This window comes from Narcine bancroftii, chromosome 1 (assembly GCF_036971445.1).
Source record: "Narcine bancroftii isolate sNarBan1 chromosome 1, sNarBan1.hap1, whole genome shotgun sequence".
In the NCBI taxonomy this organism is placed as follows: Eukaryota; Metazoa; Chordata; class Chondrichthyes; order Torpediniformes; family Narcinidae; genus Narcine; species Narcine bancroftii.
The window spans coordinates 435,071,683-435,091,052 of NC_091469.1; the positions used below are offsets into that span (position 1 = coordinate 435,071,683).

Consider the following 19,370-nt stretch of genomic DNA (forward strand, 5'->3'; position numbering starts at 1 on the left):
TTGTCTTGATAGTGGGGGCACAGTATGGTAGTGAAGGACTGTTTTTCAGATGAGAGACCTGTGATCAGTGTTTTGCATCAGAGATTGGTTTTAAGTTGTCTATTGTTTGTCGTATAACTTAATGATCTGGATGAAAATGTACATGGGGTGTTTCACAAGTTTGCAGATGACACTATTATCAGTGCTCTAGTGGAGAGTGAAAAAGGTGAACTGAGGTTACAGAATAATATAGATCAACTTGGAAAATGGGCAAGGGAAAGGCATATAGATTTTAACGAGGAAAAATTAAAAATGATGCATTTTGAAGCCAGGTCAGTAGAGAAATAGAAAATGGCAAAGCTCTGGAGGGTGTTGTTAAACAGAGACATCTTCACAAGTACACAATTCCCTGAAAACTGGGATACAGTAGCTAGAGTGAAAAAGCAGCCTATGGCATACTTGAATACAAGAGTTGAAACAACATATTACAAGTGTTCCTGTGCTGCACTGTTCCATGCTTGACAAATGGGCAAGATTATTTAATTTAAATTATGGCTAGTGTGAATTAAGATCCAGAGGTTTGCCCATAAAACACAGAACTAAATCTATATAAAATTTTAATGTTACATCTTTTGTAAACTACTCAAAAAAATTAAAACAGATTTTGTATTGCGACACTGAGATCTACAAGTGACACAATATGCAGGCGCTTTCCTAGAAAACAGGCTGTATCAATTTTCTGTAATGCAAAATCATGGCATCTATGCATGCATCAAGAAACTCAAGTTGAGGAATATCAATTTTATGTTTACTTATTAACCTATTTTTGCCCAAGTTCTGTGAAAGCTAATTTTATTCCATAGCTCAAATTTTTGGGTAATGATTTGTGAATTCTGTAACTCAAATAGTCTGCATTGCTTATTAACATTGTGGTTTCTTTACCACTTACATAATTTCATAAAATAAATCAAAATGTTGCACATTTTAAAAATTCAGATTTCCCCACCAGAAGTATTACTTACGGTTTGATGGTAATTTGTTAGCACGAGGTTTCATTTTCAAGAATATATATTTATTAAAAATCACATTCTTCCTATGCCATCTCTGTCTTGAAGCATCTGAAGGGGATTAAACAGATAACTAATTATGATGTGTTTGATATACTATTTTGCAATCAGTTATTTTTTCAGTAATGACCACACAGAACATCCCAATGAGAAGAGATCAATTTTAATGCCGATCCAAAGGCACAGAATTTATAAGTCATGTAGTACTTGACTTTTAGCTTCTAAAGAAGTGGTAGAACTGCACTTTAGCTAAGAAATACATTATTAAGCCCTTTTAATCAATGCTTGCTAAAGCAATGATTTACTCATCTAATAAACACTATCCATCCTCTCTTTTGTAGATTAATTTATAGTACTTACTTGTTGCAGATAATCACTGCCACAATTCTTTCCTGCAAATTTTTTCATGATTTGAAAAAATTAAAGAAATTTTTGTGTGCTCTCTATTCTGTCTTTTAAGTTTCCAACAGGAAAAAAAATGCCTTTTAAAATTTTAAATCTTTCACAGTATGAAAAAATATATATGTACTAAATCTTCTTCTATACCTTAAAAGGCAGAAACTACAGGACCTTTCTGTGACCTAAACAACCACAGGAACACTAAGTTTTGTCATCTAGTGAAGCACAACTCTGGATTTTGATGCCTAAATGTGAGGCTGAGTGTAACATTTCAGGTGATCAAAATAAGTAGCTCAGAGGGAACTGGATGCTATCAGACACAAAATGTATACAGAGTAGTTCAACTCTGAGGGCACTTTTTCTCTGAGTATTCAGTTCAAGAATATTCAGAACCAACACCAAAACACCACAGATGGATCTGTAGTTATAAAAGATTCTACAATTTGATGGAAGTAGACAGAGGGTGAATGATTTTACTCAGATTGAAGGCCTGTAATCATTCAAGTGCAGAAGGAATAGTATTGTGTTCACTGTTGTTTCTTATCTAATATGAACTGATAATAACATTAGTAGGTTTGCAGATAGCATCAAGATGTTTATCTAAGATTAGAACAAGACCTAGATCACACATGTCAAACTCAGGCCCGCGTGCCAAATTTGGCTCGTGACATAATTATATTTGGCCCGCAAGATCATATAAAAAATGTATTAGAGCTGGCCCGTTGGCCGCCGCGCCAGTATAGCGCATGCAGAGCTAACACTATAAATCCCAGAATGCTTTGCAAATGCATTGGCGCCAGCCTGTCAGCCCGCTAATCGCCCCCACCTCCTCTCTTTACTTTCGTCAGCATCTGCGACCTGTCGCCTAACTCACATATAATAAACACCTTACGAAAAAAGGCCAAACGAAAGACAGAAAACAGGACCTTTCAAGACAGGTGGGAGGCAAACTCTGACCCCACAGTTTGATGAACTTGCATCTAAGAAGAGATGCCAAGTATCTGCTTTAGACCCAGGTGCATCAGAGTAAATCACAGTGTAGTAAGCTAAGCTTGGATTAATATTTTCTTTGGTTAACTTTGGACTGTTCATAGTTAAAAGATTGGATTTTCATTGAAGCAAGTTGTTGGCTTGTGAAAAAAAAACATTTAAAAGGAGCTTAAAGGCTATAGAGAAATATTTTTTATTGAATATTTTATTTCTCATTTGTTAATGCTTCTTCTGGGAAGAGTTTAACCAAAACTATTATTAAACATTTATTTTAATAAGAAAAAGTTGAACATTACATATGTTGAAACATGCAGATGTTGTTGAAAATTTTCAATAAATATTTAGTTTGGCCCACGACTTAGTCCAAGTTTTTAATTTTGGCCCTCTGTGAATTTGAGTTTGACACCCCTGACCCTCATAAACTGGTAAAGTGGACCGACGGTAAATGGAATTTAACTCTGACAAGTGCAAAGTGTTTGCAGGGCAGGACTTACACAGTGAACGGTGGCCCTGGGGAGTGATGTAAAACAAAGAGACTAGGGGCTATGAGTAGATGGTTCCAAGAAAGGGGCAGTGCAGGTAGTCAAGATGATGAAAGAGGCATTTGGCTGGGATACAATATTAGATCTGTACACGATGTTGGTAAGACAGCACTTGGGGTATTGTGCAGTTTTGGTCACCTGACTACAGGATATCATTAAATTAAAAAAGGTGCAGAAAAGATACACAGAGTAGGGAATCTAAAACAATTGGTTAAAGATTTTAAGGTGAGAGAGGAAAGATTTTAAAGGGTCCTAAGAGGCACCTTCTTTACACAGAAGGTAGTGTGTATCTGGAATGAGCTGCCTGAGGAAATAGCAGAAGCCCAGACAATTTTAACATTAAAAAGGCATTTAGTCACTTATATGGATAGGAAAGGTTCAGAAGGATTATGGGCTTAAATGCAGCAAATGGGACTAGCTTGGTCAGAATGGACACATTGACATGAAGGGCCTGTTTCCATTTATGCATGACTCAGATTTGGAGAGGAAACAGATCATTCTGCAACTGTACGCGGAGTATCATTAATTTTCAATGATATTGGTAATAAGTTACCATTTCAACAATGATCTTCTAAATGCAGCTGATCATGAAACACAAATGTAGCCTTGCATTTGAAATCTAGATTAAAAAATAACTGATGGACTATTAAGATTGGGTGATTTTAGTCACACCCATATTTATTTAGCTAAAGTCATGTTCAAAAATAAATTTGCTGTGTTCAGGGAGAGGAAAAAAAGAATTTCATCATGTTTTGATGTTTACCCGTTTTCTGGATCATGCCAGTATCAGCCAGTTACAAAATAAACAAATCTATATTTGAATGGGAAAATAATATAAAGTTCATTGTAGGTTGCTAAATTCAAAATTAAGGTCAAAAAAATTATATCGCTAATATAAAGAAAATGCATTTGGTTTATGAGCTATGGCAAGGGTGGTTGTTGAATAGGGAGTTTAGAAGACAGAGATAAAATTCAGTAACAATTTGGCTTAATCCTGAATGTACCAGTAGAAAGTTGATTTTCACACTGAATCAACATTTTGTTTTTAAAAAAACACAGCTTTTCGGTGGATTTTTCCAATTTGAAGAGCCTCACACTGGAACACCCAAAACCTGTAAATCTCTCCCTCTCTCTCTCTCTCTCTCTCTCTCTCTCTCTATATGTATGTATATATCTTCTCTTTGGCTTGGCTTCGCAGACGAAGATTTATGGAGGGGTAATGTCCACGTCAGCTGCAGGCTCGTTTGTGGCTGACAAGTCCGATGCGGGACAGGCAGACACGGTTGCAGCGGTTGCAAGGGAAAATTGGTTGGTTGGGGTTGGGTGTTGGGTTTTTCCTCCTTTGTCTTTTGTCAGTGGGGTGGGCTCTGTGGTCTTCTTCAAAGAAGGTTGCTGCCCGCCGAACTGTGAGGCGCCAAGATGAACAGTTTGAGGCGATATCAGCCCACTGGCAGTGGTCAATGTGGCAGGCACCAAGAGATTTCTTTAGGCAGTCCTTGTACCTCTTCTTTGGTGCAACTCTGTCTCGGTGGCCAATGGACAGCTCGCCATATAACACAATCTTGGGAAGCCGATGGTCCTCCATTCTGGAGGCATGACCTACCCAGCGAAGTTTGATCTTCAGCAGCGTGGATTCAATGCTGTTGGCCTCTGCCATCTCGAGTACTTCGATGTTGGAGATGAAGTCGCTCCAATGAATGTTGAGGATGGAGCGGAGACAACGTTGGTGGAAGCGTTCTAGGAGCCGTAGGTGATGCCGATAGAGGACCCATGATTCGGAGCCGAACAGGAGTGTGGGTATGACAACGGCTCTGTATACACTAATCTTTGTGAGGTTTTTCAGTTGGTTGTTCTTCCAGACTCTTTTGTGTAGTCTTCCAAAGGCACTATTTGCCTTGGCGAGTCTGTTGTCTACTCGTTGTCGATCCTCGCATCCGATGAAATGGTGCAGCCATTGCTGTATCTGACTCGACCTTGTTGGTTTTCGTGCAGTTGCATAACCATGTTGAGGAACTTTGGGGGGCATCCGAGGCGCTCTAGTATTTGCCAAATCCCTTTCCTGCTCACAGTGTCGAAGGCTCTGGTGAGGTCAACAGAGGTGATGTAGAGTCCTTTGTTTTGTTCTCTGCACTTTTCTTGGAGCTGTCTGAGGGCAAAGACCATGTCAATAGTTCCTCTGTTTGCGCGAAAGCCGCACTGTGATTCTGGGAGAACATTTTCGGTGACACTAGGTATTATTCTATTTAGTAGAATCCTAGCGAAGACTTCCAATCTCTTTTCAGTGCCAACCACTCAGTCCAAGAATCCGCCCTGCTCCAACTCCCTCAACAGCCCTTAAGGCTAGAGTTGGATGAGGTCCTCACCCGGGAAGAGACATATAAGCCAATTGAACAACTGAAAAGTGGTAAAGCAACAGGTATGGATGGAATCCCCCCCAGAGATCTGGAAGGCTGGCGGCAAAACTCTGCATGCCAAACTGCATGAGTTTTTCAAGCTCTGCTGGGACCAAGGAAAGCTGCCTCAGGACCTTCGTGATGCCATCAACATCACCCTGTACAATAACAAAGGCGAGAAATCAGACTACTCAAACTACAGGGGAATCACGCTGCTCTCCGTATGTGTATATATACACACACACAGTATACCGTGAACAAAAGGGCCGGGATGTGTAATTCAGTGCTGTCCACTGTCATGTATAACATACTGTTTTTGATGGCATGTTAGATCCACTTGATCCCACCCCCAAAAAAAAGGGTCAAAAATATTCACCCAGTTATATATGCCAGGTTGAAATTAGGGCGATAATGATGAATAACGCCAACAGTAACGCCACCGGTCCCTGGGTCATTGTTGTGTTGAGAAAGTGTCAGGTCTGTGCAAGATGAGTCTGGACACAGGGGTTTGCTATCAAACGTTACTTTTATTAACACACAACAATTAATAGAAGAGCATGGGAAAATCATTGCGAGAGATAAATCACACATGCGCACAATGTATTAAGGAGCGTGGGAAAATACACGGACAAATCAATAAAACATATGCACACAATTTATAAGAGTGTGGGAAAATCTACTGCAAGTATTGATCAAAAGAAGTAGATTTCAAACTTTTTCTTTTCACTCACATACCACCTTAAGTAATCCTTACTAATCACCACTTCCTATCTTTGTGGGCTGGTGGCGTGCTGTCAGTGGGGGAGTGGGGCAGTGGGCTTCAGACTGTTCAGACATAAGACAAACCCACAGCTTGCTCATGATCTGGCAGACTTAGTGTCAAATTTTTATGCTTTGCAATTGCCCTCACGATCTGGCAGACCTAATGTCAAATCAAGGGTTAGGGCTCAGGTTAGTTTGTCAACATGCGGGCAGCAGGATAATTATCCCTCTTGTGTTCACTGGTCTCCTCTCTCAGAGATTCTGTGTCACTCTAAACTGCCACTTTTGGTTGGCCCATGCTTTCATTACCCCGAGTCTATTTCTAGCTCTTTTTGGGATCAGTGCTTTAATTCCTTTCTAGTATTTGTTCTGGATTTTAATATGGAAACAATGAACACTACAGCACAGAAAACAGGCCATTTGGCCCTTCTAGTCTGTGCTGACCATTGTTCCAGGAAGTTTATTGTCTGCATAGTGGATGATCTTATATACACATCTTAGGGTTAGGTGTGGGATTTGGGATAGAGTTAGGGATATGGTTGGGTGTGGGGTTAGCGGTCCACAGCAAAAGAGAGCAGGCAGTGGACCGATGGGGCAGAAGGGACAGTGGGCTGCAGGAGAGCAGGCAGTAGACCACCAGGGCAGAGTGGGACAACGGGCCATGGGAGAGGGCAGGCAGCACAGACTGCCAAGGCAGAGCGGAACAGCAGGCCACAGGAGAGCAGACAGTACTAAAATAATTATGGTACACAATAAACTGAGAAAATTACAGTACACAATACACATCATGACCCAAGTTGGTCCTGGAATGCCTGCAGCGCAGTTTACACTGGAAATTTACTTGGGTTCTGTTTTTTTTTAAAAAACACAGCACATGTTCTGGAAACAGGGGAATAATATCCCAGAACAAAGTGGCAGGATGGGAAATGTGTATAGCTGTATATATCCTAGATCAGGAGTGGCCAACTGTGGCTCTTTGACATGCAAAGTGCAGCTCATGAAAATATGTTGGCTGGAGGAGATACCAGCAATCCTAAAGCCGTCTGTCACATTTGTGGCCCGAAATGTGAAGTTAATAAAACATTAAACACAAGTTTTATCAGGTAAACTTCTCTGTGGCTTTATTCTCCCGTTTCCCTTTGTTCTCCTGCTTGTGTTCTTATCTCTCTCTCTCATACCACGTGACTTCCGGTACATCTCATACATATTTATTATCATGACATCCCTCCTTTAATCAGAAATAAACTTTACCTTCACTTACCAATATCCCTCGGAAACATACAAACATCGTAACTAATGGTAATACTATAACTCAACTACATAAAATTTACTTCCTACAGCATTCATACATGCACTTTATGATTAAAAGATTAAAATACTGTCCCAAAGTTCTTATTAAAACTATGGCACAAAGTCTTCGTATTGTTTGGGCACTTTCCGGTTTCGTTTCGGCCTGCCTGTGATATTGTTGGCGCTTCTCGGTTGTTCACTCTCGGCGTCGGACATACTGCTCACCACAGCTTCGGGTGTTTCTGGCGCTCTAGTCACTTCATCAGGAGTGCTGGTAACTGCCTCTGGAACATCATCGGGTCTCTCAGTTTCAGCATCTCGTATTGGCCTTTCAACCTCTTCGCTCGATGTATCTCTGGACTGGTACCTTTTTACACCTGAGACATTTCTCTTATACAGGACTCCAGTCGGAGACTTGACTGTCACCATACTGCCACTTCTGGATACGACAGTATAGGGTTGATGGTAATAAGGTGTATCTAGCTTATTACAGCCAGCTCCCCACCATGACTACCAGCCCCCCCACATCTCCATCGGGCACACAAAACTCAAAACGGTCAACCAGTTTACCTATCTCGGCTGCACCATTTCATCAGATGCAAGGATCGACAATGAGATAGACAACAGACTCGCCAAGGCAAATAGCGCCTTTGGAAGACTACACAAAAGAGTCTGGAAAAACAACCAACTGAAAAACCGCACAAAGATAAGCGTATACAGAGCCGTTGTCATACCCACACACCTGTTCGGCTCCGAATCATGGGTCCTCTACCGGCATCACCTACGGCTCCTAGAACGCTTCCACCAGCGTTGTCTCCGCTCCATCCTCAACATCCATTGGAGCGCTTTCATCCCTAACGTCGAAGTACTCGAGATGGCAGAGGTCGACAGCATCGAGTCCACGCTGCTGAAGATCCAGCTGCGCTGGGTGGGTCACGTCTCCAGAATGGAGGACCATCGCCTTCCCAAGATCGTGTTATATGGCGAGTTCTCCACTGGCCACCGTGACAGAGGTGCACCAAAGAAAAGGTACAAGGACTGCCTAAAGAAATCTCTTGGTGCCTGCCACATTGACCACCGCCAGTGGGCTGATATCGCCTCAAACCGTGCATCTTGGCGCCTCACAGTTTGGCGGGCAGCAACCTCCTTTGAAGAAGACCGCAGAGCCCACCTCACTGACAAAAGCCAAAGGAGAAAAAACCCAACACCCAACCCCAACCAACCAATTTTCCCCTGCAGCCGCTGCAACCGTGTCTGCCTGTCCCGCATCGGACTTGTCAGCCACAAACGAGCCTGCAGCTGACGTGGACTTTTACCCCCTCCATAAATCTTCGTCCGCGAAGCCAAGCCAAAGAAAGAAGCTTACCACCAGTTTCATGCTTCACTAGAACATTATCTCCTGGCTTGATGTCTGAGTACTTGGCTCCACGTTTCGAATCTGTGTACAGCTTTGCTGCACCTTTCCTTTCAGCATCGTGGTCCCTCATCTCCTGGTCGTCTCGGATTTCCTTTATTTCTGGCATTTTTGTGCGGATTTTTCTCCCAAAAAATGCTTCTGCAGGACTTTTTCCAGTGGTTGCATGAGGCGTTGCTCGATAGACAGCCACATAAGATAGCAATGCTTCTCGCCAATTTTGTCCTTCTGCGTGTGCAATCCTCAATCGTTTTTCAATGGACTGATCTTGTCTCTCTACTTCCCCATTGGCTTGCGGCCATTTCGGAGTTACTTTATGATGGTGGATACCTGTGGTCCTCATGTATTCCGCAAATGTCTCTGAAATGAATTGTGGACCATTGTCAGAGTATAATGTAACAGGTAATCCATATCTTGCAGATATCTCTGCTAACGCTTGTATTGTTTTTTCAGTGGTTGTGGACTTCAACACCACGTTCTCATAGTATTCATCTATCACTACTATAATTGATTCACCTGTCGGTAAAGGTCCAAGAAAATCAACAGCTACGTCGATCCATGGTCCTGTCGGAAATTGCGTACTCCGGATCGGTTCTGGCGGATTACTCCTACTTGTGATTTGACATCCATGACAAGTTTTAACAAATTTCTCTGCGTCTTTATCACAACCTGGCCACCATACCTTGGTCCTGAGGTTTTGCTTGGTACCAACAATGCCTAGGTGTCCTTCATGCGCTAAGGATACGATCTTCGGTCTCAATCTTTGCGGAATCACCAATCTGCAACCTCTTAATACACACTGTCCGATGCAACAAAGTTCATCTCTAATGGGAATGTAAGCCTTGTGAGTACACTTGTCCCATTGTCCACTCTGTATGCATTCTCTTACTTCCCTGGATCACGTTCGGATTCTCTCTCGACTTCCTTCGTAGTCACAGCTTTCGGTGTCGATTGAATAGCTACGAAGCGTACAAAGCTCTCTGTTTCTGTTCCCAATTCTGACTTGGATTGTGGACCACCATCCTTCACCAATCTGGACAGCGGATCTGCAATGTTTGCTTTCCTTGCAATGTGGATTACTTTATATTTGTAGGGTTGTAGTCTGAGTACCCATCTCTCTATTCTGGCACATGGTTTGGATCTAGGTGCATAGATCACCTCTAATGGCTTATGATCTGTGATGAGTTCAAATTCAATGCCGTATAAATATGCATGGAACCTCTCACAGGCCCATACAAGTCCGAGTGCTTCTTTCTCTGTCTGAGAGTATTTTCTTTCCACATCTGATAATGATCTGCTGGCATAGGCAATGATTCTTGGTCCTCCATCATGCATCTGGACCAACACGGCTCCTAAACCAACCGGGCTGGCATCCGCTATGACTTTGGTTGATGCCGCCGGATCGTAATATCCAAGAGTTTTTGCATCTGTCAGGCTTTGTTTCAGCGCTGTGAACGCTTTCTTCTGCTCAGATCCAAAATGAAATGGTACACCTTTCCTGGTTAGTTTCCTTAGTGGTTCTGCCACTGTAGCGAGATTAGGAATGAACTTTGCACAAAAATTGACCAATCCCAGGAAACTCCTCACCTCTGTTGCGTTCTGAGGTGCACGTGCCTCTTCAATAGCTTTCACCTTGGCCTCTGCAGGGTTTAGTCCTTCCCATGTAAGTCTGTGTCCCATGAAGTCCATTTCTGACACACCGAACTGGCACTTGTTTCCATTCACGGTAAGGCCTGCCTCCTGTAGTCTAGATAGTACACGCCTCAACCGTTTGTCATGTTCTTCCTTCGTTGGTGCATGGACTATGATGTCGTCAGAAATGTTGGCAACTCCAGGAATGCCTTGAATCACTCGATGGATTTCATACTGGTAGATCTCCGAAGCTGCATTAATTCCAAATGATAGTCTCTTGTAACGATACAATCCACAGTGAGTCACAAATGTTGTCACATCTCGGGAACCTGGATCCAGCTCTAATTGATGATAGCCCCATTTCAGATCAATTTTTGAGAATATCTTACTGGTAGTTAGTTCTTGAAGTATTTCCTCCACTGTTGGTATAGGGTGTCGTTCTCTAACTATAGCTGTACGACTTGATCCAGTAATTGGTTGTCCAAATCAGCTGGCATGTAATTGCATCCAACAGCTAGCTGGCGTAGTCTCGTCACGTACTGAGCAATTGTCTGGCCATCTTCTTGTCTCGTTCTCCGAAACAAATGGCATTGAAATGTAGCATTCGGTGTCACTACATAGTGTGCATTTAATGCATCTACCGCTTTCTGGTACTCATCCTTTCTTCCAGTATTCAAAAGTGTCTTAAATGTTTCCCGAACTGAGGGTCCTGCAGTGAAAAGAAGTAACGCCCTTCTCTGCGCTTTTTGTTCAACTGTACCGGTATGTAGAAATAGGCCACGACTGTCGGCATAGGATTCAAATTCTTCCAGCCATGCCTTCCACTTCACACTTACAGTGCTTGCATCACCCGTTGGGTCAAAATGGGCAATTCCACTATGTGTTAGAAAGTCACAGTTTGCACCAGCCATGAGGTAATATTCCAGCCCCAAAAGTACTGAGTCACAGAGAAAATTCTTATCACCTTGAAGTTGTCTGTAATCTTGTTTAGTCTTTAATTTTCTTCAAGCTTCTTTCAGCCTCGTCGCCAATGTCACATTTGTGGCCCGAAATGTGAAGTTAATAAAACATTAAACACAAGTTTTATCAGGTAAACTTCTCTGTGGCTTTATTCTCCCGTTTCCCTTTGTTCTCCTGCTTGTGTTCTTATCTCTCTCTCTCATACCACGTGACTTCAGGTACATCTCATACATATTCATTATCATGACACTATCCAGGACCCTGAATCCTTGCAGCCAGACTGGGGGTCCCAGAACAGTCACAACTTGGGCTGCATGACAAGGAGAGGGAAGAGGAACAACCCCTGCTGAGGCTCAGACCGGTCACACCACAGCAGAGCGCTGCCAACATGGGGTGCGTAGTCAAAGGGTTGGGTAAACCTCAAGAGGCTCTGCAGGAAGCGACCGCAGAGGTTGGGAAGCCAGTACTGGGCCAGGAGATTTCCGATGAAGTATGGCCTTCCCCAGAAGCAGGGTGTCTGTCCAAGGTAGGCACTCTGACAGGGTAGACAATGTTGGAGATGGGGAAGAGAGGCCTCATCCAGGTGCCTAGTCAGGACAGACATGGCGTTGGCAGCAGCCATGGGCAACCCTGACCCCACCAAATGGAGAGTCAGCACCAGGCAGCACAGAGGTTAGACATCTCCATACCTGTAATGAAAGATTTTAAACTGTGTTTTTACTTCTGCAGCTGCAAGGCTGAGAACCTGTTTGGAATCAGCAGACAACATAATCTAAATTCCACCATGAGCCCAGGATGCATATTTAAGTAAACACCCACCACGGGGCCCAGGATGCAGTTGAATAGGAAGACATTATCTAATTTACACTTATGAGGCCCAGAGCAGTTTACATTTGTTGGTCGCAGACTGTCAAGAGACCATTAAACCATTTGTTCAAAGAGATAGGATTTGAGGTAAACAACTTTTGGGGTGATATGAGCCATGGTCTCACTGCTGAAGTGAGAGACTCTCCAAGAGGTGGCAACATCTCTCAGCAAGAGGAAGATAATAAACCATTTGTTCAAAAAGATAAAATCTGAAGTAAACAACTTTTGGGTAATATAAGCCCTGGTCCCACTGCTGAAGAGAGAGACTTTGGAAGAGATGGTTACAACTCTCAGCAAGAAGAACTTCAAGAGTCCAGCTAATGTCCCAGTCGAGGGAGGTAGAAAAGCTGCTGCTAGCGCCCCAACAACCTACTACAAGTGTGCAGTTGTTGCTTCGCTATGGCAGTTGGGACCAGTCCAGGCGTTGATGAGTATAATTGGGAAGGGCTTGCATATTGTAGTGTGAATTCAGCTTTAGATTTAGTAATAAAGACTTGTATAAACTGAACTGCTCTCAGTGTGTGTGTATTTTCTTTCGGTAGTTCGAACCCTGTGACCAATTTAAAACGAACAAAGTGAGAGGTACAAGTTTACCCAAGACAATACCCCAGCCTCTGCTCCCAGCAGCTGCTCCCCCTATCCTGCCAGTGACTGGGGAGAGAAGGATAGGACAGAGCTCTGAGCCCCCAGCCTCCTCCGCCACAGGAGGCAGCTCGGCTGTGAAAGCTGCAATGGTGCAGGTGTCTGCGGAGACCAGTGGCAGTGTTCCCGAAGAGTACACATCAAAAACAAGAGCAAGAGTCATCCATTTGGCCTCCCACTTTCAGTGAGCTAGCTGATCTGGCAGTGGACCCAGTTCCACCTTTCCTTTCATAGGCCTTAATTATCCGAGCTGTATCTTCAATATATTTAATAAGGCAGCCACTACTGCTTCCTTGGGAAGAGAATTCCACAGAAAAGCTGTCAGGATTTTGAAAATATTTGGTATATACTGTATATATGTACTTTATGATTATTGAAATGAATACAAATGTTTAAAAATTACACATGAACATTCTTACGTACATGCATTTCTTCTTATTTCAATTTTTGTAACAAATATGCATGCAAACATGCATTAAATATTTTTTCATGTCTTGAGGCTCTCAAACATTTGTAGTTCATTATATGTAGGTTTTACATTAAGCAAGTTTGGCCACCCCTACCCTAGCTAATGGTTTCGTGCAGAGCCAACAACTCCGTGACTCAATTCAAATCCAAAAACAATGCTCTAAAACCAAATTTAACCAACAATTATTCATTGAACATGAGTTGCAAAGCTGCACGTTTTAGATGGGTCAGGAATCCAATTCCCAATATGCAACAAAGGATTTTGCAATAAAAACTGCCTTCTTTGAACTACAGTACAAACAACACAAGGTAAAATTGAAATACTGACATTATATCTACCAGGGTAAAACAGCTGCCTGTACAGAAAAAAAAAATATTTGGCATTGCAAAAAATCTTGCAGGCAACAAACTGAAAATCTCACAAATAAAAACAAGATACTGGATATATTTATCAGTCAAATGATATGCATTGACAGCAAAAGATAGAGCCTGGGTGTTCAATGCTATGGCATTTTATTTTTTTCCAGATTTTATTACATCTGCATCAACTTCATCGAAAAGATTTGTCTTGTGACACCCAATCCCCTCTCTACCAAAAAACATAAAATTCATTCAAATGTTAAATCATGAACTGAAGTTAAATAAAGCATTTACACACATTATCTATTTGACAAAAGTCACAGTCATAGTTATGTAGCACAGAAAAGGAACCTTGGCCCAATTCACCCATCCTGGATAAGTTACCTACCTGATCAATTCCAATTTGCCTGTGTTTGACCTATATCTTTCTTAACCTTTCTTATTCCCATACCTCTCCAAGCGCCAACCTCTCCCATTTCCTCTGGCAGCTCATTCAACATACCTATCATGCTCTATATGGGAAAATTTCGACCTCAGGTCCCCTTTAAATCTTTTCTCTCTCATCTTAAATTTACGCCCTCTACTTTTAGACTCCCCTACCTTGGTTAAAAAAACTGCGACCATTCACCATCCATGCCCCTCAATTTTATACAGCTCTGTATGGTTACCCTCCCTCAAACAGCTTCCCATGGTGTAGAGGCAACATCTTGAGTCAGCATTAAAGGAAAGCAGGTGCTGGAGGCCTTAAAATGTATAAAGGTAGATGAATCCCCTGGAATTAATCAAGTTGTCGGCAGAATCACAAACGGCAATGAGGAAGCATACAGGAGGGAGATAGATCAGCTCATTGAATGGTGTAATGACAACAATCTTGCACTCAATGTCAACAAAACCAAGGAGATGATTGTGGACTTCAGGAGGAAGTCAGGAGAACACAACCCAGGCCTCCTCAAGGGCTCAGTAGTGGAGAGGGTCAAGAACATCATATTCCTGGGTGTCAACATCTCAGTGGATCTGCCCTGGAGCTTCCATGTTGATTCAATCATAAAGAAGGCTTGCCAGCAGCTATATTTTATGAAGTGTCTGAAGAGATTTGATATGTCTCCGAAGACTCTCATAAACTTCTACAGGTGTACCGTGGAGAGCATTCTGGCTGGTTGTATCACAGCCTGGTACAGAGGTACAGTCTCAGAACAAGAATAAAATCCAGATCATTGTTAGCTCAGCCTGCAACATCACAGGCACCAGAACCAGACTTCACCCCATAGAGGACATCTACATGAACCGGGGTCTTTAAAAAAAAAAGCAGTCTCTCTCCTCAAAGACCCCCACACCCAGGCCATGTCCTCTTCACTCTGCTACCATCAGGGAAAAGGTAAAGGAGCCTAAAGACGAGCACTCAACAGCACAGGGACAGCTTCTTCCCCGTTGCCAACAGATTCTTGAATAATCAATGAACCAAAGATACTGCCTTACATTTTGTGAACTATTATTTTTATATTTTTTATTGTAATTCTGTAAGATGGTTACAATAAGAATGTTCGCTCTATGACACTGCTGCAAAACACCAAATTTCATGATTTGTTCATGACAATAAATTCTAATTCTCAAGTGTATCCAAGAATGTTATCAACAACTAGGGAAGAAATTGCCAGAACTATCGTCAAGCACTGGTGGGGTGCCAGGATGATGGCTATAAGAATAAGCCAGGGAAATACAGGCTGGTAACCTTAATGTCAGTTGGCAGTAAATTAGTAAAAAAATTTGGGAAAGGGAGTTAGGGAGCATCAGTAATGCTTTGTGTATGGGAAATGGTGACTCACAAATCTAATCACAGTTTTTTTTTTGAAGCAATGACCAAGAAGATTGATTACAGACAGGGTTGCCTACATGGACTGCAGTGAAGTCTTTATAAAGAGTCTGCTTTGTTAAGCGGGTCTGGAAGTCATATTGCATGGGATCCAGGGTGAATTAACCAATTGGATACAGAATTGGCTAGATGGGAAAAGTCAGAGGATGGTAGTGAAGGGTTGTTACTCAAATTGGAGGTCTGTGTCCAGTGGTGTGTCACCATTGTTTGACACCTTTGTGAATAGTTTGGGTGACAATGTAATTATTTTCAGATGATACAAAAATTATATTAGACAAATGAAGACGGTTATCCAAAAATGGCAGATTGAATAATTCAGATAAGTGCTAGGTGAAACCAGGGAAAATTGCATAGAAAGAAACTTGATACATGTAATAGTTCTACAAAAATGATGATGCAGGTAGACAGGACGGTGAAGGTTTGGCATGGATGCCTTCATTGGTCAGGGCATTGGGTACAGGAGCACACATGGTGTCACAGCTGAAGAATTGGTGGGACCACACTTGGAGCATTGCTCTTCAGTCACCCAGTTATAGTAGAGGTATCGTTAAGCTCGAAAGGGCATCCAAAAGATTCATAGCATTACTAGGACAGTAAACTTGAATTACAAGGAGAGACTGGAACATTTATTTCTGAAGCATATGGGGGCAAAGGAGAACCTTGCAGAGGTCTACAAAATAATGAGGTCTGTAGACCTCATCTTCCCCCCCCTCCCCCGACCCCAGAAAAGGTGAATCCAAAACTAGGGGGCATAGATTTAAGATGAGTCGGGAAGGATTTGGTGGGTATATGGAATGCACTGCCAGGGACAATTTCACAGGAGATTTAGACAGGTACAGTAAAATTCCTGTTATCCTGATTTCAGGCAACTGGCAAAAAAAATTGCAGAGAATAAATGGGTAAAGAATATCAAAATTTACATTGGTGTGCCTCGTCATTATTTCTCCATTCACGCCACATGCAGTTTCAAGCAACCAGAAAACTTACTTATCCAGCATTTACCAATCCCCATAGGTGCTGAATATCAGATGTTTTACTGTATAGAATGGCTGAGAGGGATATGAGACAAATGAGAACAACTTGGGCAGCAGAGACAAGTTGGGCCAAATAGCCTGTTTTTATGCTGTAGAACACTGGGACTCTAAAATGCAAACCTCACATTTATCCAACATAGACAGTAAATTTACACATAATGTTGAACAAGAAAAATGTCCAATATTCCATATGCTACATTCCCTTCATTTCCAAAAGAAATCTATCAATATTTGATCAGAATGAATGCAACAACTGAACCTTGACAACTCTCTGGTTTGGAATTCCAAAGATTTGCCACCTCCTTGGTTGAAGAACTTTCCTCCTTTTTTCATTCCTATTGGCTTTCCTGATTCACTTTAGCCAAGGAAAACTTCACGTTACTAACTTTGGTTAAGTTTTAAACACCATGATTTTGAACTCAGAATTGTGTCTCATCTGAAATCTGAATGTCAACCTATGCGATCTGTTTGGGAATGCTTAATTTATTAGATTAGGATACAGTTAATCTTTTTTTTATATAAACAGACAGAATGCAAAATTGTTAAAGAAAAATGTAAAGCTTATGAATAATACAACACTCTATTGAATCTTGTTTTGTATAAAATTTAGAGAAGCCTGAAGACGAACACCCAGCAGCACAAAAATAGTTCCTTCAGATTTCTGAATAGACAATGAACCACAGACACAATCTTGCTTTCTCTTCTTTTTGCATGAATATATTTATTTTTAAACGCAATTTATAGCAATAGATTGCTGCCTCAAAGCAAGGAATTTTGTGACATGTTCATGACAATAAATTCTGATTCTAAGAGAACAATGGAAACGGATTTAAAAGATATACAGGTACTCTCAGCGTAACGGGAAAAAAAACGGGCAATTAAGTGCAAGGCTAAAGGGAAAGTGAGAGATGGGGGGGGGGGGGGGGGGAATAGTAAGATTAAAAGAACAGTGCCCACAGAGCTGGTACAGGAGAGCCGGGCGGAACGTCCTCCAGGGCAGTGATCGATCACTGACTTCCCACTCTCAGCACAAACAGATTGAGACACAGAAACGCGTGCTGAGAGAGAGAGAGATCCCCTTAACTATGAAAGGGCTGGTGTGAGGCAGAGGATTTGCGTGGAGGGTCAGATCAGCACCACTCCAGCCATTTAAACCCGAGAACGTTGCCCGCGATTTGAAAAAACGTCACCAGCCCCAGCCCTGGTTCACACTCACCCCGCCATTCACGCACGATCTTCCTCGTCCTCCAGGCCCGGGACGACTCGCTGAGCTCGACGGAGACGTTTAATCTCCACTTCTCCCCTTCTTTTCTTTTTTCCCGCCTCTCGCCCGAGTCTCCAGGCTCTAGGTAAAACTATCGGCGTTCTGCACTTTCCACTCCGCTGGCGTCCGATTCGAACGGAGATCCACGACGACTTTTGACCACATTCAAAAGAGGGATCAACCCATCAAATCCTCAACTGATTAGTGATAGAATTAATAACGCCGACTGAAGAGAGCTCCCCTCCAACAGCACATGACGAATCTGCCGAAGGGTAATCTGACAGTGATGTAATCGGTGATGAAACCAACAAGGGCGATGGAGGCTGAGGGGTCATGGAGAGAGAAATGTTATATTTTCTCCCAGGCCGTAGTTTTAGGACAGTAAGACCACAGCCACAATGAAGCAACTCCAAAGTGCCTGTACGGTGATTATAAATTGTGAAGAGAAGAACAATGTCGATGTGATCGTGGGACGTTTGAAGCGAAGGAGGAGCGACCATCCCGGCCAGTGAAAGGGAAGGTCGGGGGCAGGTGGTGGGCGATGCTCTGGGCCGCCGAGGAACTGCGCACTTTCTACACGTGCTCGCCATCGCTCACATCCATCTTGGCTTTCTGAAGCTATTGAGAACTCATGCAGCGGTTTACGTGAAAGGGTAAAAAAAAAGGCACGTTGTTGTACAAATTTATGATGCTTTGTCCTCACACCTTTGGCAACTCAAAAGTTCGCTGGTTCAGCGAACAATTCAGGTGAAACTTCTCACTTCAGGGGTTCGCAGATTAAAGCGTCTCTGGAGCGACAAGTGCAGCAAAAAGCTTAAGTTTTGCTAATTGTTAAGCATCTTGTGGATCTGACAACATTCTATATTGGTAATATTAATGTGCATTTTTGGGGTTAAAATATACTGCAAAGCATTTTTATTATATTTATCCCTTTCGTTCTGAATAATGTCACTGGAACGAAATTTTAGCTGGTCATGTCAAAATACTTCTGAGCAAATGGTGTTATTAAAGACAGTCCAGGATACTTAGAAATGGGATCAGAAAATGTATTATAATTTAATCTCCTACTTGTTTCTCCACGCATCGAGAGATTAGTTAGGTACCTTCAAGTAATTTTCGAATACAGCACACATGAAGATTTTGTTTATGTCCTTGATACAGGCACTGTTTATGTATGCTAACCGCGGGTTTTATCTTGAAGTTCTCAGTGTAATCGTTTGAACATGTCGTTATGCAATTGTATGTCGTTATGCAATTGTATGTCGTTATGCAATTGTGACAGATTATGTTGTATTTTATATTGTATTTTATATTATATTGTAGACATGTTTTAAAGAAGATAAATTGTGGCAGGTTTTTTTTTAAGCGTCGGTCACAAGCAGCACTCGTTTAAAATACTGGAGCTCTGTTCAAGCTAGATACGTTGGCTCTGAGTGC

General features: G+C 42.2%; 2 protein-coding genes across 9 annotated transcripts in view; one reads left to right on the forward strand and one right to left on the reverse strand.

Moving 5' to 3' along the window:
* Nucleotides 1–19,166, reverse strand: part of LOC138751686 (protein DBF4 homolog A-like) — an 83,896-nt gene extending 64,730 nt beyond the window's left edge. For 3 of the 7 annotated variants that reach the window (XM_069914285.1, XM_069914284.1, XM_069914280.1), the window contains exon 1: nt 1,002–1,075. Coding sequence is in view for 3 of the 7 variants with exons in the window: in XM_069914281.1 (XP_069770382.1) it covers nt 1,002–1,035 (34 nt within the window). In the remaining 4 variants the exon portion in view is untranslated. Of the gene's footprint in view, nt 1–1,001; nt 1,098–17,885; nt 18,223–19,036 lie in introns of those variants that run through there. The other 4 variants (XM_069914281.1, XM_069914283.1, XM_069914286.1 and 1 more) reach the window with 4 other exon arrangements.
* The window catches only part of LOC138751687 (mitochondrial glutathione transporter SLC25A40-like), a 70,430-nt gene continuing 68,678 nt past the window's right edge, over nt 17,619–19,370 (forward strand). The window contains exon 1 of one of the 2 annotated variants that reach the window (XM_069914287.1): nt 17,619–18,598. The gene's annotated coding sequence lies outside the window, so the exon portion shown is untranslated. The remainder of the gene's footprint in view (nt 18,599–19,370) is intronic. The other variant, XM_069914288.1, reaches the window with a different exon arrangement.